General features: G+C 35.5%; 1 protein-coding gene across 1 annotated transcript in view; it reads left to right on the top strand.

The window, feature by feature from the left end:
• The first annotated feature begins 552 nt into the window (after positions 1-552).
• LOC150105734 (uncharacterized) overlaps positions 553-27196 on the top strand; it is a 34838-nt gene continuing 8194 nt past the window's right edge. The window contains exon 1 of the mRNA XM_090394544.1: positions 553-857. Within this exon, the coding sequence (XP_090250670.1) occupies positions 553-857 (305 nt within the window). The remainder of the gene's footprint in view (positions 858-27196) is intronic.

The raw sequence follows: 27196 nt of genomic DNA, 5'->3' as shown, positions 1-27196 counted from the left end.
TGTTGCTCTAACTACTGAAGTGAGCTTTTGTATTAGTTATTCGGATTAACTTTTCTTAAAATAAGTTATTTTGAGTCCTTGTCGAATTTAGTTATTATGCAAATAATGATCATTAATTGCATAGTAACTAAATTCGACAAAGTGATTAAAGGGCTCCAAATAACTTTTTTTTAAAGAAAAGTTAATTCGAATAACTAATACAAAAGCACACTTCAGTGGTTAGAAACAACAATCAAAGATATAAAAGCGAAGTTCTAAAGGTTCTTTGTTTCATTTTTTTTTTAAAGTTAAACAAAAGCATAAATAGGATGAAGGAAAAATCGGGAGTAAACTACTTGAGACCTTGACAAGAGTGATGGAAACAGCTCATACGAAGTAATCGCTCACGCATAAGCTCGTTTAGTCCTTTCGCAGAAATACCCGAGGGCTTCCACAGCTTTTTAAAGATCACGTGACTATGAACGCTGAACCCAAACTTCCGCCCCAATCACCACGTGTGTCACCCTGGTCCTTCCGACAGACAACAGGAGGGTCCAAGTTAAGTGATGCAATATGGCGCAGCCTCCGGGCGAGAATGGCAGCAGAACAGACGGTAGTCGATGCCGACTGTCCACAGACTCTAAGGAACCATCTTATATGGGTTTTGACAGAGGTATAGACTCGGATATAGAACTGGAACTTTATACTATTAGCAATCATTCGCTTTCAGACAGCGAGGTCAAGGGTGACGAAACGACAGTCTCTCAGCATTCTAACGTAGACCGAACACAAGCTACGGTCCACTGCGGGTCGTCGGTCCGTTGTTCCAGTGAGCCGTATTTAAAAAGAAGGGTTCATCGTACTCCAAGACTCGCCCGGTAAGTCTAGTTGTTCTCATTGTTTTCAGTTCCATTACGGGCATATTTAAAGTGACTGCGATGAAAGGCATTAATTTGTTCTTATTTTCTTCACAGTGTGTGATTTTCTATAAAAAAACAGTAGCCATTCTATAGCGCCCGTCAAATAAATTAGCACTTTCAATTGGCCGATATAGGCCAATTAAAACATGCACGTTAGATGATTATCATCATTAAAAAAGAAAGAAAGAAAAAAAAAGTGAATTTTTACATGTATGTATTCCGTTTTATGTATTTGTAGTCAGAACCATCTAAATTCAGTTGCGTTATTAATACGGCATACTCGATCGAAAGTATTTCGGTATTTTTTCAAGTAAATATGTGGAAATGAAATTATTTTAGATGGCGCTGTCTAATCAGTCTTTATATATTAGTTATTGTCATTTCATCATATTAATAATAAATTGTAACGACTGTCTAGAATTTTCTACATTTTGCCTATTTCATCAAATGGATAATGCTTATTATTTGCTTAATACTTTGGAATTCTTGAAAATGTGGATTGACGATGGTTCTCCAATTTATTAATAACTGAAATATAACACATTTGAACTTAATAATGTTTCTAATTCCTTTTAATTTTAGTTCCTTTACAAAATTTTTTCTGTGAAACTCATAAAGAGATAAAACTCATAAATAAGAAATATATTAAGTACTACACTATTTTTTCCCCCTTCTTATTTATTTTATTTTATTTTTCTGCTACTCGTAAATTACAGTCGAAATTTCCGATTGTCATATTATACATGGAGAGGGGAAGCAGCTTTTTATTCTTTTTAGTGCTTTTTCATTTATAAGCTGTGGTCTATTATTACTATCACGTTTTGCCCTTCCAGATATTATTAACAAATTCTCCTTCAGCTTGCGCTGTTTTTATTCCCAGGGATCATCGCTGCAGTGAGGGACAACTGACAAAAAAAAAAAAAAAAAAGAGTGTTTTTGACTCCCTAAGGAAGTGACAAACAGGGTCCTTTTCAGTCCCTGTTCTATTGGGGTTCCTAGCGGAGGGTTGATCTATTCTTGGCCAACAAAGATGTTAATACCGACATTCATGGGTGTTTTTCACTTCAGTAAAGTCACCGTTGGAGAAATCCTAGGGACTATAAACATATTTTACTTAAGATGAACGTTTTATGTGTCACATGGATCAGTAATGGGGAGAAAAGGAATTCCAGGCCGTTGGGAACAGTTAAGAAACACGGAGAATGGGAGCCTGTCAACCTAGAGTCTTTTCTAAGAAAAAACCACCCATAAAGTCAGCAATTATTTGAGTAACCGAATTTCATTGTAATCTTTATTGCATAATTCGACGTGTGACGAATATCACTTAAAATTTGATTTTTCATGATAGTTTGATATATGATATTTTGCAATAAGTAATGCACGTACAAGAGGTCCATTTTATTATTTCGAGATTTACGTCCTAAAGATAGAAATGCATAATTAATTTCAAACAGTTTACCTGGTTTCATAAATCTCATTATAGAAAATAACATACCACTCTATGTGGACGATAAACATTAAGTTTTTCTCTTCCAAATTAATTAAATCAGTTCAGTCAAATTACCCTTAAGAACAGACAATACGAATTGATGGGAAACGTATCTAAAAACGAAAAACTTGGGCTCGAATTCCATCTAGGAAGCGAAGAAACCATTATAAGACCTTGTCGACGGAAGGTAAGTTGGTAAGAGATTGCAGGACTTTGTTCCCAGAGGAACAAAGAGATGATGTCAGCTTTATTCACATATCAATGAACTGAGATAACATAAAATGCTAAAAGTTAAATATCAATGCCAAATATTAGAATACGATTTTATTCCAGATGCTTTTTAAAAAAACAAAAAAAAAAACTACCATTTAAATACAGAAACCTGTACTTAAACTTGTACTGGGGGCAACAAATGGAATATCAAACAAAAATCATAAGCATTCCATTCGATTCTTCATTAAAACTGGACGGCAGGTGAATTACTGTGAAATACTGAATGGCCACAAATTATTTTTAGAATTAAAAAAAAAAAAAAAAAACGTGAATGAATGAAATTCTGTGATGCTGTCTATTGTGTATGTGAAGAGCCTCCCAAAATTTCACTGACAAGTCACATGTGTGCGAGAGAGAGAGAGAGAGAGAGAGAGAGAAAAGGACATAGTAAACTAAAATAATTCATTTGCTTTCACAACATTCAAAAAAAAAAAACGACTTATTAATAATATAAGAATATTTAAGAACGATATCTATAACTCAGCTCTGTCAGCTCTTTGCTTTATGCGGATGATGTTATACTTCTAAATAAATCCGCTACAAGTCTGCAAGCTTCTCTGACTAAATTGAATAGTTGTTGTAATAGATATGGTATGAAAGTCAGCAATAAAAAGACAAAGACAATGAAAATAGGCAGAATCATTGAAAATGTCAACTGTGTTGTGAATAGAGAACTTGTGGAACAAGTAAAACATTTCAGCTACTTAGGCACGATTTTTACTTAAGATAGTAAATTAAATATAGAAATAGACAACAGAATCAGCAAAGCTAGTATGGTGGGAAGTCAATTGAATAAATTCATATGGAATAAGAGAGAAATTAGTCGGAACACTAAATTAGCTGTATACAAGACAGTGTTCAAACCAGTTTTAACTTATGGATCTGAGAGCTGGGTCCGAAGTAAAACACTTGACCAAAGACTAGAGACCGCAGATATGAGAGTCCTGAGAAAGATTATAGGCGTGAACAGATGGCATCAATGGCAATATCATATTAAAAACGAGGATATTAGGAAAGAACTTGATATTGTCAGCATCCAGGAATGCGTTAGCAGAGCTAATCTCAATCTCAGGTCACTTAAACAGAATGGGCGAGGAAAGATTAGCAAAACAAGTGTTCTCTACCAGGTTGGCAGCAAAACGACCCAGAGGAAGACCAAGATATAGGTGGATTGATACGGTACAAAGTGCCTTAGATCTGATAATGTTGGAGTCTTGACAAGTAACAGACTGATTTGGAGGAAAATTGTAGATAGGAAGTTAGTAATGATATAATTTTTTCATGTAGTACTATCATATCCTGTACACCCCTTGTGGGTACATGGCAGGAATTTGATGATGATGATGATCTATAACTCATTACATTACATATCATTTGATTATTGGTTACTTCACCGTAGGAACAAATTTTATCTAATCTTCCGTTTTCATATTTTTAATTTATTAATTTTTGAATATAATTAAAATTGATTTTGATGAGTTCATATTATGTAAAAATTCATGGACATCATATAATTGCACTAACTGTCATAGGGGAAAAAAAGAAATACGATAGGATTAATTTTAAGAAGGAATGAAAAAAAATGTACGACCTAGAAAAAATCTCTAATCAATTTGAGTTTTAAATTTTCACTATTAGGTGATTAACTAATAATTAACACTTTTCATTGAGATTAACCGCATGGAATCCTGATTCAAAAATTACATCAAATGGATATGGATATGAAGCATCTGATGTGGACAAGAGATTGGCTGATGGAGAGATACCAAATAGTAGTCTATACAGGTGCACATTCCTGAAGACCTGTGACTAGTGGCGTGCCACAGGGCTCTGAACTTGGGCCACTACTATTTAATTTATTTATTAATGATATAGGAAATAATCTGAGGGCGATTTAAATAGACAATTTAATGTGGTAAAGTGTAGGGTTATTCATTTTGGAGTGAAAAGATTACCACATGTACCATATTGATGGGACTGTACTCCAGGAACTTGATGAAGCTAGGGATTTGGGGTTGTTTGGTGGATAGAGAGAGTTGAAATTCAGAGAGCACATTACAAAAGTGGCTAAAACAGCTCATAGGATTATCTGGTTATTGAAGAACACCCTGACATGCAGAGATAGGGCTATTATTCCACTTTATAAGGATCTGAGAAGGACTCATCTGGATTATTGCGCACAGATCTGATTGCCTGGGTTTCTTGAAGATGTAGATGAAGTGGAGTGGATTCAGAAGAGAGTAACTAAGATGTTGGCAGGACTGTGTGATGCGCCACAGATGGAATAACTCGGAAATGAAGAGGGAAAATACAAAAACTTCCTCTAGGTATTGATTAGAATCGAATTTATAACGGTCGGCATCATCATCAGATCCCATGGCTTCAATGTCCGATGGCATATGATGCTTGTTTCACCATTCTTTGCCATTTCTCTCTGTCCATTGCCAGGTGATCGAATCCTGCAAACTCTTTACACACCACCCTTTCTCTTCTATTTATACCGTCCATTGTACCAAGAATTAAGTTTTTTTTTTTTTTATCTTTCTACTATTATCCATTCTTTAGATATGTCCGAAAAGCTTTAGTTTCCTTCGAATTATTTTCTGCATTAGATTCTGTTTGCAATTTATTTACTTTCAGATACAGTTCTTCATTTGTTACCTTTCGCATTCACCCAATTCGCAAAATCTATTTCTATTTCAAAAGTCAATATTCATCTCAGAGTAATTGACATTACTCATGTCTCACAACCACAGAAAACACTTGTGAATTTTCACAAGGAACTGTACATTTTCTCAGTACAAATATTTTTTTATGACTGTTAGTGCTAGCATAATTGCACTAACGGTCATGGGGGGGGGGGAAGGAATGCGATAGAATTAATTTTAAGAGGGAATGAAAAAAATGTGCAGCCTAGAAAAAAATCACTAATCTATTTGCGTTTTAAATTTTCACGATTAGATGTGATTAACTACTAATTAACACTTTTTATCGAGATTATTTAAAGATTGAGATTAACGTTTATTATTATTGTAAATAGTCCTATCCATAAAATCGCGTGTAGTACACGAGTACTGTAAACGTTGAAGGATTAATAAGCCTGGAATTCTACTCTGAAGACATTCATTGGTTTATTATGCCTCACGGGCTTCCAAAAAAGAAGACAGTGTGTTACAGATAACGAACATCTTCTACCACCAATCTTCTTTTTTACATGAGGTGCAATGCAGGTTTTTCATACTTTTATAATATCAATAATTATGTAGTTCAGTTTCGCAAGAGGGTGTTATTATACTGACCAACAAGCTTTCCAGCCGATGGTATATGAAGTAACTTTTCTTGTTGTTATTACACAGTAGTTGTCGAAGCAGGAGGAGCCACGATAAAACATTCTTATATTGGGAAGCGTGTTTATCTGAAAAATGGCTTGTTGAAAACTGCTGCATTTACTTCTAGTATGAAATAAAAATAAATAAATACATCTATACACTGTAACATCAAGGATTATCTTGTATTTGACAATTATTTCTTAATTATATGAATTATACTCGTCTCTTTAAGAATATTCTGCAAAAATCTTTCGTCTGTCTAACGTAATTTAACGGACAATTAAATTGCTTCAAGTAGAGTACTTCGATTGGAAAGACAGAGGTTTAAATCTTGTCTAAGAAATGAGGAATTTTATAAGGGCCTTTCAGGTAAAGGTGAATTAGTCAACCTCTCAAAAGCTTTTTTTTTTTTTTTTTATCATGAACAGGCAAATTGGCCAGAGGACGCACGCAATTAACAAACATAATATGCTGTGTCTTATTAAGCATATGCAACTGTTTACAACGCCAATTTATGAAAAGCGTTTTGCTTTTAAAGAGTACATAATTTAAAGACGTTCAAATTATGCATCTTTAAATATATACTTTATTATGAATAAATATATAAGTGCTAAAATAATAAATTTTACTGAGGCTCTAAATTAACATACATTTATTATCATTACAATGATACCTTCATGGAGTCCCCAAGGGATGATCGCGGAGTTCACACCATGCTCCATCCATCAAATGTACTTCTGTCCGTTGACTGCGTGTGTCAATTGGTCTGTTTCTGTGGGACATAAAAATTCCATCGCCTCCTTATGAAATCGCCTAACTAACAGTCAACCAAAAAAAAAAAAGCATTTTTTTTTCCTAATCAAAGAGTACATATAACATACACTGTGTTGACAAAAGTATTTGGACATCTTACGTGAATGCAAATTTCGGATCCTACCACATGGAAATATTCAGGGAATATCTACGTAAGTCCGGATTGATAAAAGGTGGGATGTGCTGCATGTTTCACACACTGTCCTCATTGTCAATATGCCACGTTCAGCTGAACTGGCAGACTCCCAACTTGGAATGGTGGTTGGGTGTCACACCAGTGGTCTTTCTGTTCATGACATTGCTACCCGTCACAGTGTACCGAAATCCACCGTTGCTTATAACATTCGTAGATGGAAAATTGATGGTGCCACAACTGCAGAAAAAACGTCCTGGGAGGCCACCGACGCTCACTGACCGAGATCGACAAGCTCTGTCTTGGAATGTTCGAGCATCCTGCACGTCATCAGCGGCGGAACTCGCAGTCAACCTGGAAAATGCCGCGTAAGAACTGTCTGCAGAGAGTTGCATGTCTTAAGTTACCATGGTAGAGCTGTTTCGAAGAAGCCACACATCACTCCCTCCCTCGACGCGAAACGATGCTTTGACTGGTGTCTTTCATATCGTTCAGACGGTAGATGATTGGAAAAGGTTCTGTGGAGCGACGAATCATATTTTCAAATGTTTCACTCTGATGGTCGTGTTTAGATCTGGAGATTACCGGGGAACAGTTCCGGCAAGACTGCATCATTCCAACTGTCAAGTTTGGTGGGGCTCGGTAATGGTATGGAGATGTTGAAGTTGTAGGGATTGGTCCATTTGGGGAGGTGCCCAAAACCATGACATCTGATGGTTGCCTGGACATCCTGGACAACTTCATGCTTCCGACGTAATGGAAGACATACTGCATTGCGTGTCCGAGACTGGTTTCTACAAAACAACGTTGAAGTGTTGGACTAGCCGGCCCAGAGTCTAGACCTCAACCCCCCATAGAACATCTTTGAGACGAATTAGAACGCCGAATTCGCTCCAGACCACAGAGGCCGTCATCAGCATTAGAATGGGGATAGCTTGCGGAAGGAATGGAAGAATATTCCTGTTGCGACATATCAGGAATTGGTTGAAAGCATTCCCAAAGGGTAGTTGTCATGCAGGCCAAAGGTGGTACCACTCGGAAATAGAAATAATTAGAACGCATTTTTTAAACACAACTAGGTGTCCAAATACTTTTGTCAACGTAGAGAGCTCATATATTCGGTGCATGTATATAACATGCACCGAAAAATAGTGCTTGAAGGAGCATAAAAAATATAAATCTGATATGAGCGTATTAGGCCACGTACTCGGCGATACCTCACCATCATGAAAACTGACTGTTAATTTATAACACCAACACATTTATCCGTTTCTTACTGTACTTTTTTTTTATTCTTTAGTTGAATGTTATACTTCCCTCCTTTATCCATCGGAGGTTATAAAATTAATTCATTACTTCTGTGATGTTATTACGATTCTTGTTTTTTTTTTTGCAAAAATGTATTTATTTTTAATTTATCCCTTATAAATCTCAAGGCTTCTGGCTAATCTATATCTCCCCCCCCCCCATCCTCATATATTTTAATTCACGGCCACTCATTTCCAGAAATGAATCCCCCATCCGACAAGAAACTTTTATTTTATCCCTAATATCAAGGCTCGACAAATTATGAAAAACCATACTCGCCATGCAAAAAATGTACTTGCCCAAGAACCCCCCGCCTCTTTTTTCTTTTAATATATATCCCAATAAGCCAAGAAGTTCCAGAAAGTGATTAGTGGTGCTGCATTTGTCTTATCTTAAAGTTAAAAAAAAATATATATATATATATAACTTTCTAAACAAATATATATATTTGTTTAGAAAGTTATTTGCGCGGTTAGCCTAGTGGCTATGCGCTTCGCAACCATATGCCTGGGGAAGGAGTGTCCTAGGTTCGATTCCCGTCGGTGACGTGAGGAGCTGAAGGATCTTCCTCAGCCATAGCCAAGTTAGCCAGTCTTGGGCGTGGACAGCAGGGTTTTTTCATCCCGCAAAGCAGGCAAACTGGCCGTGAGAACTCAACACTACAGGCCATAGGATACACCGGGGCATAAGGCTGACCACCTTATCCTGTAAACGGAGTGAGGTCCGATGATCAATGGACCCTCGACACCGCAAGGTAAAAGAGGGAAGAAGATGATGATGAAGTTATTTGCGAGGGGAAGTTATAGCCTATTTGTCGAACCCTATGTATTAATAATCAGGCTATATAAAATGTCCTGCCTAAACCAATTTTATTATACGGAAAAGATTCATAGGCCATAAAAAAGAAAGATGAAAAACTAATTCAAAGAGCATAAATGAAGTTTCTCAGAAAAACACATGGATAGCTATATCAAGTGGAACTATAAAACAAAGGAAGACATATCACGATTCTGAATGTAAAAACCAATTTGGTAATCATTACATAAGTAAATATAAACAAAAAATGGATAGAACATTTAAATCGAAGATAATAGCAAAATACCAAAGTTACCGTATAGATATAAAATAAATGGAAAAAAGAATAATTGGAAGTCCAAGAAAGTGATGGCATGTGGCCAAAATAGGGTACATAAGAAGAAGAAGAGAAGATAATGTATTAATAAGTATAATACATTATACTTATTAATTGACAAAAGAATAACAATTAAGTCCGTGAGTAAGTCCTTACGGTGTGGACTAGGAAAAGCACAACAAAAGAAGTCAACGAAAAATTAAGAAAATTCCTCTTTTCGTATTCAAAAAGAGAAATTACCTTCAAATTTCGAACAGAAGCCGCTCACGCTTTGACTTTATTTACTTACTTAATATAATAATACAGCAATCCCTCGATTAATGCGCCTAATGCGTTCTTTAAAACAGGCGTATTAATCGAATATAATAACCTATGGGGAAAAGTATAATTCGTTCCTCAAATTTCTTTTTTGACACTTAATTTTTTTTATAAACGAATTAGGGCATGTCTCCTGAGACATACCCTAATTCGTGTGACCAGTGAAGACCAGTGGCGAATTCTCCATGCTTGCTATGCTTGCTGCCCAAGAGCATTAATTGAGAAAGAAGTAATATTTATTTGTTAATAAATGCATGCATTTATAAGCATTCCATTTAGGCTTTTATTTTTGTAGACAGAAGACGTCTCACGCTTGCGCGGCTATAACTGAGCTTTGAGTTGTGTAACGAAGGCCGATGCTTGCTCGTCTAGTCAAAGCTACCTTGGCTTGCTTGGTTGTAGGAGCTTCCAGACCCTCGCAGCAGCCCTGTGATTTCATGCGCGCGCATAGCCATATCCGCTCCCGTCACGTTATCTTAAACATAAGGCCATACGTACTCAAAGTAGCTCTAGCCAGTGAGCTTCAGCCAGCCTTCACAAGGGTGCGTGTTGCTTTGGAAAATTAAGTTACAAACCACCTTTTTATGACGATGTTATTGACCAGTTCATAAAGAAGAACCGTAGGGTAGAATTTGTATTCAAGTAGCTAAACTGAAAAAGATAGAATATCATTTGTAAAATAAATGTTGTGTTTGTATGATTAATGGTCAGTAATTCATTATTCCGCTAATCACACCTTCAATCACACCTCTCACTTCCTGAATGATAACAAGAGCAAGCGTGAATTTCAAGACCAGCATTCGCTCCTGCTCAGGGCCTAGTTAAAGGAAAACCATGAAGCTGAAAGAAAATATTCTGAAACATATTCAGAATAGAAAATTATTATTCTGCTTCTTAACAAAGAATTCAGCTAACGTAGTTCGGTTGCACGAAAAATATTTCAATTTGTTTCTGTGAAATCTCTTTGGGCTTGTCGGTGATTAAATTTTCTTCATATTCTTTGGGTTCTTCCTGCTGTGAATCTAAATTTAGCAGAATTTAGTCGGAATCACTCAGTTTTTCAGAATGAGATTTAATTGACTTAGATTCATTTGAAAAATCTCTAAAATCATTTGCACAATGTGGAAGAATGTGCTTCCAAACGGCTCGCATATTGCTCGCAGTAATTTCATTCGACTTCGCGACTTTATAACCAGGCTGAGATTTCTCTGATTTGGCCAGAAAAGTCTTGGAAAGCGTTCACTTTCAAAAAGGCCGGTTTCATCGACATTAAATATTTATTGGTCAAAATAGCCCCTTCGTCCACAATTTTCTTCAAATTCTCTGGATAATTTGCGGCCACTTCCTTATCTGCACTTACATCTTCGCCTGTGATTAGAACACTATGTAGGCTATTTCTCTTTATGAATTCCATCATTGATAGCCCTTTCTTTCAAGGATGCAAAGAGACGTAAGGTTTTTGATTTAATAAGGTCAGTGAATCCGTTTTGGTTACAATCTTCGACCCTGTCTCTCTAATTCAATGATTATAATACTTTGATTTCGGGTGCATGCATGATGAACTGGAAGCAACCTTACCTTTCTCTATGTATTCAGCAGTTTTGCTTAAAATTGCTCTTATAGTTGATTCACCCATTTTTGTGTTCTTGTCCTATCTTTGCTCTGGACTCGCCTTGTTCATTTTCTTTATTATTTCAAGTTTTTCTTCCAATGAGATTACTTTTCGAATCATTTTCACACTTCCACATTTTTGCTCACTAATTCTTTTACTCATGATGAAAGATTGGGAAAATACTTTTAAAATAAAAAAAAAGTAAGGAAAACAATTGCAATGGAGGCACGAGATATGACCATCAAAATGCTATGTAATTAGCAGACGACATTAATTTAAGCGTTAAATTTGGAACATAGTGTAGATAGAAATAATGTAGCATTCCATTAAAAAATAACTTTGTAAAATGTTTTAAATTGGTAACTAAATTATTTCATCCTGGTGAGTGATTTTTTAAAATAGTTAGCCATAAAAATGTATAGATAAAAATTTTTTTAAATCGGTGACATTTATTTTTAAGATGTATATAGGCGCACTAATCGAATTTTAGAGGAGCACTAATCGAATTTGGGTATCGAAAAAAAATGACGCACTAATCGGGGGCGCATTAATCGAGGGATTGCTGTACCGTCTACACATGTTTTACATGAAAATTCTCATGAAAGTTTCGATTTTCCCTCTTTTTTCTATCTCCTCTCTCTTTATTTATCTCCTCCAAGACCACTGCGGGTCATACGTACATAAATAAACAAAAATGCAGCAACTAAACACGTTTAGATTTATATTTAGAAAATTCCTATCGAACATTAAGGAATTTGTTAAAGGGCTAACACGATTACATGGCGTTATGACTCATAGTAGGCACAGCAATTCGGGATATTTATAAACGAGTGACGTCGCACATACACTTTATATGGCTTAGGGTGGAAACGCAGCATGACCCTTGCAGTGAGTGAGTCGAACAGCACGTGTTAAAATCTGTCCCTTTTACTATTCGGTTGCTCATGGAGTGTGCAGTAACTCAATCCTGCTACTTCGTACAAAGGATGTGCTGTGGGTGGCAAACTGAGCCGATTCACTCGTAGGTGACTGGGTCGGAAGCGACCTTGTTCTGTAAGATAGCTAGAAGGAACGTGACTGTCACCTCATTTCTTAGGAGGCAAAGATGGAAGAGGAACTGCAAAACTACTATGCGGGGAAGACGGGCGATAAATTATCAGTGAATGAAGGGGAGCGGGGAGGGGGAGAAAAGGGGACAGATTTAACGTGTCTCCTGGTCTCATTTTAGTTTGCCGGGGAGGAAAGATAACTGCGATAGGTATTAGACAGAACATGTTTGTTATTGCGGCGTCCCACAGTTTGACTTTTGTAGATGACGAAACGTTCTGTCATCAAGATGTTGACGATATCACTTGATAAGAGGGATATCGCGTGGGCAAGAGTATAAGAAAAAAAAAAAAACTGCCTCATTTCATTAATCATTAGAAGGAAGCGTTCTTTGTCCTCCCCCCTTTTTTTTTCTTGTTAAGAAAGTTGATATTTTCATAACAAAATTTGAATTCTTTCGTCTCTTTGACCCATAATTTGTTGTATGAATCATGGATCAAATTAAGAGTGGCATTAAACTTTCTGACACACACACACACACACACACACACACACACACACACACACACACACACACACACACACACACACACACACACACACACACACACACAGAGAGAGAGAGAGAGAGAGAGAGAGAGAGAGAGAGAGAGAGAACACAAATTGATAATTCGACACCTTTTTTCAATTGGTGCCCAGACAAATGTCCCATTTGCCCATTAGCACAGGCTTTGATGATATTCTGCCATTTTCTACAACATCCAAATGGTCATACAGTATGTTATAAATGAATTCGCTCGAAATAAACCGTATTCCTTTTACAATTCAATTATTCCATAAGACTAGGACTTCGTTATCGTTGAACATTGTTTTTCTAATGAATGTGACTTTGTTTGAGTGTGGTTAGCAAGGGAGTGAGAACTAGATTTTTTGCTTGAAGAGTGGTTAATGAGTGGAATATATTACCAGAATCATTTTGTGTGTGTGTGTGTGTGTGTGTGTGTGTGTGTGTGTGTGTGTGTGTGTGTGTGTGTGTGTGTGTGTGTGTGTGTGTGTGTGTGTGTGTGCGCGTGCTTTATCGGTGAATGATTTCAAGGCAAAATATGCAACATATTTTACTGGTATTAATATGACAATTACTGTTTTTGAAATGAACCTATTGCAATGAGTCTACGGACTCCATGGAGGTGCCCATATGTAATAATAATAATACTTTCGGATCATCGGGATTCCTTAACCATCCGGCCTGGTTGGTCGAGTGGTTAGCGTATCCGCTCTCCAGCCAAAAGGCTACAGGTTCGAATCCTATGGGATTCGAACATGGCATGGATGTTTGTGATTGTATGTGAAAATACTAGTGGTGGTAGTGGGCAGTAGATGGCGTTGATGTAGATGATGCGGTCGGCTGTAGTTGGTAGAGTAGGTGTCTTCCCTCGATGAGTGTTTAGACTCCTTGGAGGTGTCACGTAATAATATATATTTTTAATCTGATGATCAAGTGTACTTACATGCAGCGGTGGAAAAACCATTTGACAATCAAGAGCAAAGTGGAACAATATCTGACTGTCTAAGAAAGCATTTCCAGAAGTACATTATTTCTTGGTGCACACAGACTTCCCATATTCTTTTTAATTTCCAGTTCTTCGGGTCTTTCGTGTCCAACGGTGACTTAAGAAGAATACAAAAAATTAATAAAATAAAACCATTGTAATGCTCTTCCTAAACTATTGAAGAGCTTTAGAGTATTGTTTCTTCACCCGTTTTCTTCCGGCTACCTCCTTTTTAAACAAACAACAAAAAGTTTATTCAGTTGTCTGTGACTTGTACTCTCCCTCCATCTTTTGTCCATCGTTGTCAAAAAGTAAAATTTCTCTACATTTGAACACACTAAATTAACACATACGATGAAGGTATACTGATCCATTCAATAATAATGCTATTGAAACTGCTTGCTAACAAGTCGAATATACAATCAATTAAATGAGCTGTCTTGTAGTTTTTTTTTTTTTTTACCTGATATGAACCTTAGCACTCATTTGAGTGCTAGGATTCTCGTCAATTGTAATCAATTATCGTTATAGAAAATGTGTTTGTTGCGGTACTTCTGAGACAACGCCACGCAGTGTTAAATTTTGTTGAATTAAATTAAGCAAGTGTTCTTTCATTTCAAATTAATTAATATCGAAAAAAAACGCAAATTAAAAATTTACGATGTTTTTCTAGAAGAAAAGAAATAAATATTTTAAAATATTTTAGTACTAATCTTTCTCTTTACAAATACCAGCTCTGGTGCCATTCTTTAAAACTTACTGGTTAAACATCATGGACTTCTCCTTATTATTACTTATTGGTAAATAATATACATATAATTATAAATATTCAAATTAGTTGTAGTTTTTCAAATTTTTGAAAATATAACTTATAGGTATATAAATTATATCTAAAATTATATAAATTATGAATATAAATATAAAATATGAATTCAAAAAAATGTTTTATATGTTTCAATTATAAGCATATAAATTCTTTATCAAGTTTTTCATTCATTATTAATGTTATTTATTACAAAATAAGTCCGACAAAAGTTCAAATAGATTACTAGGCGTTCTTACTTGTGAAATTGACTGACAGAAGAAAAACTCAATGGATACGACTATCCGTTACGTAGCTACATCTACAGTCTACCCTCCTCATAGATTTTAGATCTAAAACACTATATAGATTTCGATGAAAATTCATTTTTGGTATTAAATAACGTAATCCACCACTTTAAACAGGACAATTTATAAATAATAATCTATTAAAAATCTGTTGTTGATTGTATTCCTGTTTTTTTTTTTTTTTTAATTTCTTTGTCCTTTAGTTAGAAAACAAAACAAATTATTATTTGATGATTTTCCTAAAGTTTTCAAATTATACACAATTATTAATGAAATGCAGTGCTTTTATTCTGGCGTAACGCACCGGAACGGCGTTCCGGCACCTATTTTTTTTACAGTTTTTTCAATTTTTCAAAAGTAATTTTTGAAATAATGTTCGCGCGTACATAACACGTGCGCATGCGTGTTACTAATGGCGTGCACGCATGCGCAGGCCATTAGCATCTACGTTTGTGGCTGTATGGACGTGTGATTGACTACATGCGAAAGATTTTCGGTAAAACACTTATTTATCTAAAAAATATCTTTATTGAATTGAAGTAAATTTAACGTGATTATTTTCATATCCTTTTAGCATTTTTTTTTTTTTTTTTTACTTTTTAGTGTAAACGTCTGACCCCAAGTTTGAAAATGAAAAAGATTTCCAATTAATTCTCAACCACCGGTCCCATTAATAAAAAGCCCAGAATAAAAACAGACACGACGTCAAAAAATATGGAAATAATGGTGCCAGTTGATGTTTTCGAATCATCGCAAGCTAATCTTGAGGAGCAAGGCCAAACTGAAAATGACTGGCCGAATTGCTGGAATCAAAAAAATGATTTTTGCTCGAAAAATGAATGGATGTATATTTGCAAAAAGAAACTTGGCTGTACGCCTTGCAGAAAAGTTAGAACTCTTGGAATTGAAACAAAGTTTCAATTGCAATTATTAATGAAATTTCTATTAAAAATTACAATTGGAATTGAAATGTCTAAAATAAAAATACTGAAGATAAATTATATTTCATTCATTTATGCGACTCCGTGACAGCAACAGCTGCTTTATATTTCATTTAAATTAAGATCTGAATATCATTTTCTTTAATAAAAAGCTTAACAAGATGCGAGTTCCGGCACCTTTTTTTCTAGAAAAAAAAAGCACTGATGAAATGTATTAATTTTTTAATTTATACCATTAAGTCATCATTTTTATTTATTATGTTATAACTTTTTAACGATAGCACTTATTTGAAAACAAATTTTTAAATTATTTTCATAGCTGGCAGATGTTCCTGTTTAGTCTTACTAAAGAATAACAACCATAGGTATTAGATGGCACTAGTTAGTTGGTATAAAAAGGGTCAAATGACAGGAAGCAGTGTGAGTCAGTGGATAAAACAAGCAAACAAACAAAAAAAGATAAACATTAGGAGAATGCCTTCCTGAAAGGCTATCCAGCAAAATAATAAGAGTTATTGTTTCCACCTCCATTTCCTATTCATATATGTGTATACAAGTTCTTAATACACATCTCCTATGAAAATTTATTTTATGCAATAACTGAAGCCTACAAACTTAGCCTCTTTTCTTTTCAACCATCCCCCCCCCCAAGTTCCAATTATTATTTTTGTTTCTCTTTGTACTCTCTCTAATATAGTAACTTTTCATCTTGTAACAGAGCCTATCATACCTGTATATGCAATTATTCGAACTACCTGCCAGCACAAGAAAGCTTTATGGAACTAAGAAAATTTTATATCGAGATATAAAATTTCAAAATAAATATTATTTCTGGAAATTTTTCCATGCTACTCCTCTAAATTAGTATTAATTATTTATGGCTATTGACCAATGGAAAACACCGATAAACCCAAGACAAAACACACTAAGCCAACATGATATAGCCTTTCCTACGAGCTCCGAAGACGTCTCACACCCCGTTACTCCCACCTCTAATCTTGATTTATCATATTCTATTCTTCTCCTTTCCAATAAATTTATAGTCCATCCTTGGAAACTCAGTTTTCCATTCACTTTTCCATTCACCCGCATTTCTAGCTTTCACATTTATCTATCTCCACATTTCCCCCCCCCCCCCTAACCCCCATCCCTTCCTTTCGGTCATTTTTTCGCAGTGTTATATAAATGTGTTATCATTATACGCATGATACTGTTCCAAAAGAAGACAACCTCGAACATCCTACAAAGGTATGTCCAAAATTATTCCTTCCATATATTTTTTCGCTTATCTATGTCTCTAAAATATCAATAATGCCTTAAATAAATTGAGTAAAGAGAGCCAATAACACTATACAAGTACTCCTTAAGAAAAATAGGCCAAGTAGCCATAAAAACTAATAATATCAAATTTCATATTATTATTGATAAAATTCCAATAGAGGTTTTGGCAAGTTTTCCTTGCCCATCCAATTTTGTGTTTGATAATGATGTATTCAGATCCTTCTCACTATAACCCAAGTTATTAAGTTAACTTGTACATAATTTCTGGATCACGCTCACTTCTATCACTTTGCACACTAAAATTTCAGCTTATTCAAGCAGTTCTGCAAGAATGGATCCCCACAAGTACGAGCGCTTTAGGTGTGATTATAGTCGTCAACTACGGGCCTTTTTTTTATTTTTTTTCCTCCAGCCAGCAAGCAAATAGTTCCCCAATTGAAAACTCGATTTATCGCGGGTGGGGAGGGGGATAAACCCCGCAAGTAAAAAATTAAAAATCGACCTTAGAACTCTCACTGTTTCATACGTCTATACCTGTTTAGGTTTAGAACGAGATAGCGGCAATTGTTCGCCATACTTTTTTTCTCCTAGCGCTTAAGAAATTATTGGGCTTTGGATTCATCTCTACCTGCTCTCGTTGGGAATAAAAAGGTGAGAGGATTTTTGCGTTATCCGCAAACTTTAAATTAAACTTGTAATAAGCATCTCAGTTGTTGTAGAAGTTTTTTTTTCCCAGAACCCCGCTGATAAAACATTAAAATAGCATGATAGTGCGCTTTTTAAAATATAATATAATATTTATTTACATCGGTTTGTATGAGCCTTCACAGCTGCGAAGTCACTCACGACGTCATCAAAACTTTTGTTTCAATAATAATAAGTTTTGTCAATCAGTATAACGATATTCATATTTATATTTCGATTGCCAGAACATTTGTTTCTCAAGGATTCTCAAGATCTCGGAGAGCTAGCACACGCCCTGCTGTTGTTATCAAAGGCTGTTCACATGTGAGAAGATTTGGAATGGAGAGCTGTTAGTAGGTATTTGCATCAGCAAACGTAGCTTCTCTAGTGTCTAATGGAGAGTTGAAGTAACTAGCCTTCTGAAGTGACCAATTAAAAATAGTGTCATCAACGTGCTGAAGAAATTCAATTTCTTCAACACGTCGTCAATCGTGAGATTAATTTGCTACGCAACCGAAATACAAATATATAAATATATATATATATATATATATATAAAAGGGAATGATATATTTATTATCATTCCCTCGATTATCATTCCCTTATATATATATATATATATATATATATATATATATATATATATATATATATATATATATATATATATATATATATATATATATATATATATATATAGCTGACCCTGCACGTAGTGCAAGTCCAAGGCAACTCGTGGTAAAGGTAGAATAAGCTCTGATCACTATTCTTAATATTTACCCTTAATGCAAAGCACATCTCCTGGAGGAGATGTATGGTGCTATGTATTAAAGGCAAGGAGCCACTACCCAGACCGGTTTCGACCTTTATTGAGGTGTATTTAAATAAAGACCTCTCTAAAAATTAGGACGATCCCTAGACCACTCCATAGTGGCCGAAAGACCGTCCAACTCAGCGTTGTTCCACTCAGTGACAGGCTCACCCCGCCACCGAGAAGAACTTCTCAGCATTGGCTCTACCCAGTGGTAGGCTTACCCCACCACCCGCCAGAGCCATAATCTCAGCGGTGGCCCTACTCAGAGACAGGCAAAAACCTATCCCCAAGCAGAGCCTCTCACAGCCAGCCCCCACCAATTCCGATGCCTATTGAAGTCTCATCAGTGGGAGCCAGGCTAAGAAATACCAAGGTTTAAGTAATACAGAGCTTATAAATATTTTACCAACACAAGTTACCATAAGGTGCTTTGACCTTATTAAATAAAAATCTCAGGATGAGAGATAGATGTAGAAAGTTTTTTACCTTGGGTATAATATATGTTAAAGATACCAAGTTATTTTAAATATAAACCTGGTTTTACCACGAGTTGCCTTGGACTTGCACTACGTGCAGGGTCAGCTAGACTTGCAACACTTACAGGCGCAAACTTGACTGACTTGTCTGTTTGCTTACTTGGGAAATGGAGTACAAAAACCAGGTTTATATTTAAAATAACTTGGTATCTTTAACATATATTATACCCAAGGTAAAAAAACTTTATACATCTATCTCTCATCCTGAGATTTTTATTTCTAGTATTTCTAGCCTGGCTCCCACTGATGGGGGCTGGCTTTGAGAGGCTCTGCTTGGGGATAGGTTTTTGCCTGTCTCTGAGTAGTGCCACCGCTGAGATTATGGCTTTGGCTGGTGGTGGGGTGAGCCTACCACTGGGTAGAGCCAACGCTGAGAAGTTCTTCTCGCTGACGGGGTGAGCCTGTCACCGAGTGGAACAACGCTGAGTTGGACGGTCTTTCAGCCACTATGGAGTGGTTTAGGGATCATCCTACTTTTTAGAGAGAGAGGTCTTTACTTAAATACACCTCAATAAAGGTCGAAACCGATCTGGGTAGTGGCCCCTTGCCTTTAATACATAGCATCATACATCTCCTCCAGGAGATGTGCTTTGCATTAAGGGTAAATATTAAGAATAGTGATCAGAGCTTATTCTTCCTTTACCACGAGCTGCCTTGGACTTGCACTACGTGCAGGGTCAGCTAGACTTGCAACACTTGCAGGTGCAAACTTGACTGACTTGTCTGTTTGCTTACTTGGGAAGTGGAGTAAAAAAAAAAAAAAACAGGTTTATATTTAAAATAACTTGGTATCTTTAAAATATATTATACCCAAGGTAATAAACTTTCTATATATATATATATATATATGCGTATAATTTCCATTAAATGGTATTCTGTTTTTAATTGTTTCACTCCTTTCTACACTTTGACGTAACTCTGTCAACTTCATTCAATCGGAAGTATTCTCTACTGTGCTGTAATGAACACTTGTTTGACATGACATAAACATGCGCATTTTCTTATGTCATAAAGTCAATTCAGTTAAATGAAGAGTGCCACATCAATAAGAAGACAAATTACTGAGCTTCCACATAGAAAGATTTTTTTTTTTTTTTGTATAGACCATGAACAACCATATACATGTATATGCAACTCAGCACAACTGGGTATTCGAGAACAAGTTGTCTGCTCTGATTTCTTTCGTTTTCTTTTTCTTCTTCTTCCTTCCTTGAAGAAAGGCCTAACGGAAGTATTTCCACGAAGTCGTACATTAACTATGTGGAATGCATCATCTGAAGTATGTTTCGTATTGCGCCAGTCATTTGGAAGCTGTCAAAGGTTACAGAACTTATTTAATAAGATTTATTAGTAAAAAGAAATAAAAACCGTAACTGTTTCAGGCACATTTTCATTGTTGTTAGCCAATGACAACATAAATATTGTCATTGGCTAATATTTAGCCAATGACAATATTTGTCATTGGCTAAATATTAGCCAATGACATAAATTGGCTAATATTTAGCCAATTTATACATAAATTAATAATTTATGTATAATTAATTATTTAATTATACATAAATATTGTATAATATTTATGTATAAATATTATACACTATTTATACATAAATATACATAAATATTGCAATCCTTGTATAATGCTTATAATACAGTTTCGGATTTGAGATGAAGTGGTCGCTACATATAGTAGGGAATATATAAGATTTATTTTACGGGAATTTCATATTTGTTCCTTCATATTTTATAGATGCACCTGAATTTACATACGTGCTAGAGGGTCCGCCCCCTGACGCCTACGGCGCCCAACTCCCCCGTGTTCCGGACTGGTAGGACGGTTCTCCTTGAATTCCGATGACTCGAATTTTGAAGACTCGACACGCAGGGTAGCCCCTGAGTTTCAAAACGTTTCAAATAACTTGACAAAAACGTTACAAAAAAACATTACAGCCTACATCCGTTTCAAGCCGACGTCACATCCGTTTCCAATTTCTGCTTATCATTTTATAGTATAGAGTAGATATGACTAAGTACATCAATATTAGTTTTTTTTTTTTTTTTTTCGATTTCCTGATTTTTAGATCTTCTAAAATAGCTAATGTTGAGATTGAATAAAACGCCTCGGATTACTTTTGCTCAATTATAAATAACTTATGCACAGTGAAAAATGATTAGAGTGAAAGTTTTGCTCTTTCTTCCGATGGTTCATAAAGACATTCGCTACAACTATCATTCTGCGATCGCCAAACTTGGCCATGGTAGATCCGAAAGAGCCACAAACCGTATAACACAGATAACTATAACGACCCAGGGGGGAAGGGGAGCTGTAAAAAAATTGGTCTAAACATAACCTATGGTGAAATGTATAAGAATAGCCGTACAAAATTTAGTGGCCTTAACTCCTATAATGCAAAATGCATAAAACAATTTGGTAAGTGGTTATGCAAAAGACTTAAAACGATGATGGTGTCATTTAATGTAGACAAGACAGTTCCGTATTGACATTAGCTTTTCTACAAGGAAACGGATGTAGAGCACGTGGGTGTTGATGCTATACGATATTCAATATTATTATCTGAAAGAACGCTTACGTTCTTAAACGAAAAATGTGCCTACACTCACACAGTATCTCTTTTATTTATTTTATTTTATTTTTTTAAATTAATATAATAATATGCAGATAAAGTAACATCATGCGCATAGGTCATTCTGGTGTGTATTGTTCTACATCTTCATTTTCTTCATGAACAATAATTCCAATTTAACTCTTTTGCGGCGATACGTATTGTTTTTGGAAATGGAAGATTATTTCTCTAAAATTAATTTCCGGCTTAGAGAGTCTGGAGATAGGGAATTTGGTGCATTTTCATAAAAAGGCATATGACGCTGTGTGTAGATGGAGAGTGGGTTGTGTGAAATATAGTGTCCTCTCTATCTCCAAGGGCTTGCCGGGAATTCTCGGCAAGTCCTTGGAAGTATTACGTAATGATAATTTTAAGCATACTGAAGCAAAATATGTTCCAGGAATGTTAATTTTATGTCAGTGTTTATTCCTGTTTGTATATGTAAATACAATCTCTATTTTTTATTACATTTATATTTCATTTTAATAAGTGTTTCAGAGAGAGAGAGAGAGAGAGAGAGAGAGAGAGAGAGAGAATAAGGAACTTCGACTGAAATCTTACACTCAGTTCAGGAGAAATTAAAATCTAATCAACTTTAGCAACGATGAAATTAAAACTCATATTTGATTCGGGTCATAAACAACATATTATTTAAAGTAAATAGAAAAGAAAAATGAAATTCCATTTAGAAAATAAGAGGATAAACCTCCTTTGTTGTTTTATAGCCAGTAAGCGAAACTAAAGATCGATAACTACGATCTATATAAGTTTCATGCCGAAAAACTATCGGCGAAGGCAATTCGAAGTAAAGGTGGAGCAAGCTCCCTCACTATTCTTGATATTTCCTCATAATGTAAAACACAGCTCCTAGGAGATGTATTACTGTTTTATTTTATTATTTTCTATATTAAGGTGCCAGAAAACTAGCCTTTTGGCTTTATATCTTTACTGAAATTCCATTTGTTGCTTTCATGGAAATTCAAGACGAATACTGAATTTAGGAAACGAAAGGTTAAAAATTATTTGAATTCTAAAAAACGACAGACGTTTTTTTGTTACAATTACATTTTAGATCATTTTCCTCCGACCTGCTACGCAAGTAAAATCCTTCCCGCAATTTAGCACTTTTAAATAACAGCCATCAATTGTACTTGAAGAGAACTTCATAAGCAGACGACGCTATTCACTGCATAACTTTGGCTTTCCGCCGAAATTGAGGTAAATTCAGTGTATAGAGTCTGCTGCTTGAAAAAAAAAGATCGCGTTCACGCGGATCATAAAAACGCCGGACAAAAACTTCTTAAAAGAAAAAAAAAAAAAAAAAAAAAAAAAGCAGCTCTAATACTACAGAAAATTGTTTTCAGAATGATGAAAAACTCATAGGGATTATCCTTCTTATATGAGGGGGACCTGTCACATGAAATAATAATTTAAGCAGTGAAGGTCTGTTGCTTCCTCCCTACGCTTAAATAAATGACGTATTCTAATGGAAACAATTTTTAAGTAGCTTATTTCAAAGCGTATATTATGCTTCGGGTTCTTTGTTGTACGCGCATGCGTCATATTGTGAGCTGATGCACATCTTTTCACTATCGGGTTTCGTGATTACGCTTTCATGTGGCACGTGATTATACAGCGATGTGACAAGCGAGCTGTTTCCTTAATGAAAGCGCTAGCATTAAACGTAAAAAAAAGTGACAGATATAAATGAACCCGAGTTCGTTATATGACAAAACTGTCTTGTTTAGCTTTATAACACACACACACACACAAAAAAAAAAATGCTTGAGCATGTTCGAAACTTATCATTGAATAACGAGGTTATTTTTAAAGTAAAATGAATGGCTTCTGCATATATTAAAATAGCAGTAAGATTATCTGATGTGGATATTTTCAATATCGAATTTGAATACGTGAATGACAGAGGACATATCCAATTCCTCGAATATGCCCCTAGGTGGGCATAGTAGGGCTTCAACATGACTTACGGGAACTTGGAAGGTATCTTTGGATGTAACGTGACCTCGGGTACTTGACCTCCTCGCGCCTTGTGGTGTCCTGATCTGTGTTTTGTTAGCCAAAGGGCCACATGTCACATAACACCGTGGCAGTTTTGCAGTGCGGTTGTGTGTGCATATGTATGGGAGGGATGGGAAGATTTGCTCAAAGGGTGGAGTCACGATGACCTTGGCCTACGTTGAATGATTTGCTGTGCATGGGTACGCATGGTTTATTTCATAGCGATTACCTTCCATAAACTTCAGTGTTTATTTTTTTTTCCCCTTATACAAGAATGAATCGCCGACAAGTAAATTCAGATATACAATAACAGCTTTGATGCCTGATTGTAGACAGCTGGTGTTCGAAGCTACGTCGAAACATAAAAGTAAACTAAAAAGGTCACTAACCAGACTTTTTTAGTTTATCCACCCATAAGTATTTATACCTCCGTGATGAGACTTCTATGCAAAATGTAAAAAAAAAAAGTTTCTGTAACCAACAAACAGGATGCAGATTCGAATTTATGTTGTTTGTGAGTTTAGATGGGAGAAAAATGTCTTCGTACGGTGTGTGAAACCATTACCCTGCTTATTGGAGGGCTGAAGTGGGTTGAAAAAATACCAGTGAAACACGAGCAAATAGTCAGTTTGCTTCAATAGTCATTTTAGATCGAGCCTGGATTTATACGTATTGTTTTTCTATTAAAGTAATAAAAACAATCACAAAGCAAATTGGTTTTCTTTCATTATTGTATCGATCATTGAATGATTTGAATAACAAATTGGGGGATCTTCGATGACATCTTTCTTTCTTTCCACTAAATTCTTTATCGAACTAAGTTTCGTTTCAAATAATCACTTTCTTTCTCTGATACTGACGTGTGACATGCAATACTTTTAGCCATCATTAGAATCTTTTAAAAAAATTTTTTTTTTTTCAGTCTGCAATTTGTAACGTACGCGACAGTTCTCCACGAACGAACAGTAAACTACATAACAAACGGATTTGTGTGCTGTAGGACATATTATGGAGAGTACACCTACTGTCGAGGGCAAGGATATTTTTACTTCAAAACTGAATTCCTATAAAGAATAAAACGCAGATTCCACTCCCCCGTTTACTATATATATATATATATATAGAGAGAGAGAGAGAGAGAGAGAGAGAGGTCGTAAACGAGGCTCACATATATTACGTCAAGCATCTATAAACATAGGACACTCCTGGAATAGGATTGACCGACTTATTCAGTGGGATTTCCGATTTCGAATCGTAATAGGCCACCGGACTTAATACGTAAAGGAAGAAGATTATATATATAAAATTCTATTATGACTATGATATACTTTGGTCCACAGAAACTGAATGCGTATCCTTCTACAGTTACAGTAGGTTGTCAACTTACTGAGAGCGTACAACTCAGAATAAAAATGCTAACTAGTAAATGATTTCTAATAATTAAATCAACGTACTTTTTTTTTTTTAATCCAAGAACTAATTTGTCTTACGTCACAAAATACTGGATACATATATCTGTATTAAAAAAATTGAATTATGCATAGATCATTTCATAGGTGCACAGGAAAATTAGATAAGACTACAGTCTGAAGTTGCAGCGAAATGTTGTAATTTGCCTCGCTCTTCCACGTTATCAGTATAATTTAATACCATTTATAGTACAGAGCATATTTGTACTTTCATAAATGTCAGGAAAGATAAAAAGCGAATAATTTGAGAATAAAAATGCATTATGGAAAATCTGTAGCTATCCATAAATTTAAATTACATTTGAAAAAAAAAAAAAAAAATCTGGTCTAAGAAATTTGGAAAGCGATGATTCAAATTTTGAGCGGAGCTCCAAAATCTTAGCACATGGTGAGGAATGCCATGTCGTCACGATGAAGGGAAATTTATCGCTTAGAAGAAACTACATGTCCATTTTTTTTTTAGTTTAAGAAGCTCTAAAAAGTAAATCTTGTAATATTTTTAACATTTTCAGTTTGCATATAAGTGCATTAGCACCGTGAGTAGACTAAGGATTTTCTTTTCTATTTTCATGAATTTATATATCAGTATTTTTACAGAGTTCGGAAACCTTGCTCTGGAGACCAAAATGAGACTTTTTTTTTAAACTTATTTTAAGCCTCCATTAAGTGGGAAATGGTGGTGTCAACACTAGGCGATGAAATTCAACGTCCACTTAAAGACAACCATAAGTATCCATGCCCACGACGGGATTCGAACCTTCAACTGTTAGTTGGAGAGCATATACGCTAAACAATTGGCCAACCAGGCCGGCAATAAATGTGTTTCTTTATCATTTCTTTGTTTAAGTGTTATATTTTACTTCGGTGATCATTTCGATATAGTATTTTATACTTCAAACTGTATTTTCAGGAATGAAACCTCAGTTTTCATGACGGTGCGACTTAGGACTCGATTTACAATGAACGAACTTAATGAGGTCTTTCCAAGAACCAATTATGTCGTAAAAGCAGGGCCTATTGCAATTTACAAAATGATTTATAATTTTGTAAACGTTATTCCTTTATTGGTTTATTTCGTAAATTTGGATCGAGTTCATTCCAGGGTTGTGTTCAAGACACCCCACCCTTCACCCACCCCATCACGATTCTCGCAATTTTCTGATTATCATAATTATTAAAGACTTTTCCAGCCAGTTCCCAAGCCAATTTTTGATACAGCTAGAGTTTGTCACCAAGGTTTTTAATGATGTGACCAGGGCCGGCCATCTCGGGGGTGCACGAGCCCCACGATCGAGTGGGCACAGTCGGTACACATTTGCGGAAACGTATGATATTTCGAATGTTTTTTTTTTTTTGTTTGTTTTCCTGTGCTAAAATCATTTGCAGGTAAGAGGTTTTACAATACGTTTATTTCGAATCATTTAATTTTTGCCTTTGAAAAATATTTTAGGGCCCCAAAAGGTTTCTTGCACCCGGGCTCCTTTATAGAGAAGGTCGGTCCTGCATGTGACTCAAGAAAAATCGACCGTAGAACTCATACTATTTCAAACAATTATATACTATCCTTTTCCAATGCGGAGTTAAGCTTGCTCATTCTGTTGAGTAAACGCTTTCCTAAATATGCCCCGGGCTTACACAAGGCGACCTCTGAGTGCATCCTATATTCAATGATTCCAAAACAAATAAGACTATATGATTCTACTAAAGGAGTACAAAGGAAAATGTTATAGCTGAGTATAAAGCCGAAAAATATCCTACCCCCCCCCCCCCTTCTAGAGAATAGTCACTATTAACAGTGATTAGTTAGACTAGGATTAA

The sequence above is a fragment of the Typopeltis vanoorti genome, chromosome 6, assembly GCF_054136105.1.
Source record: "Typopeltis vanoorti isolate ZY-2024b chromosome 6, IOZ_Tvanoo_1.0, whole genome shotgun sequence".
Classification (NCBI taxonomy): domain Eukaryota; kingdom Metazoa; phylum Arthropoda; class Arachnida; order Uropygi; family Thelyphonidae; genus Typopeltis; species Typopeltis vanoorti.
This window is presented reverse-complemented; position numbering and strand designations above follow the sequence as displayed.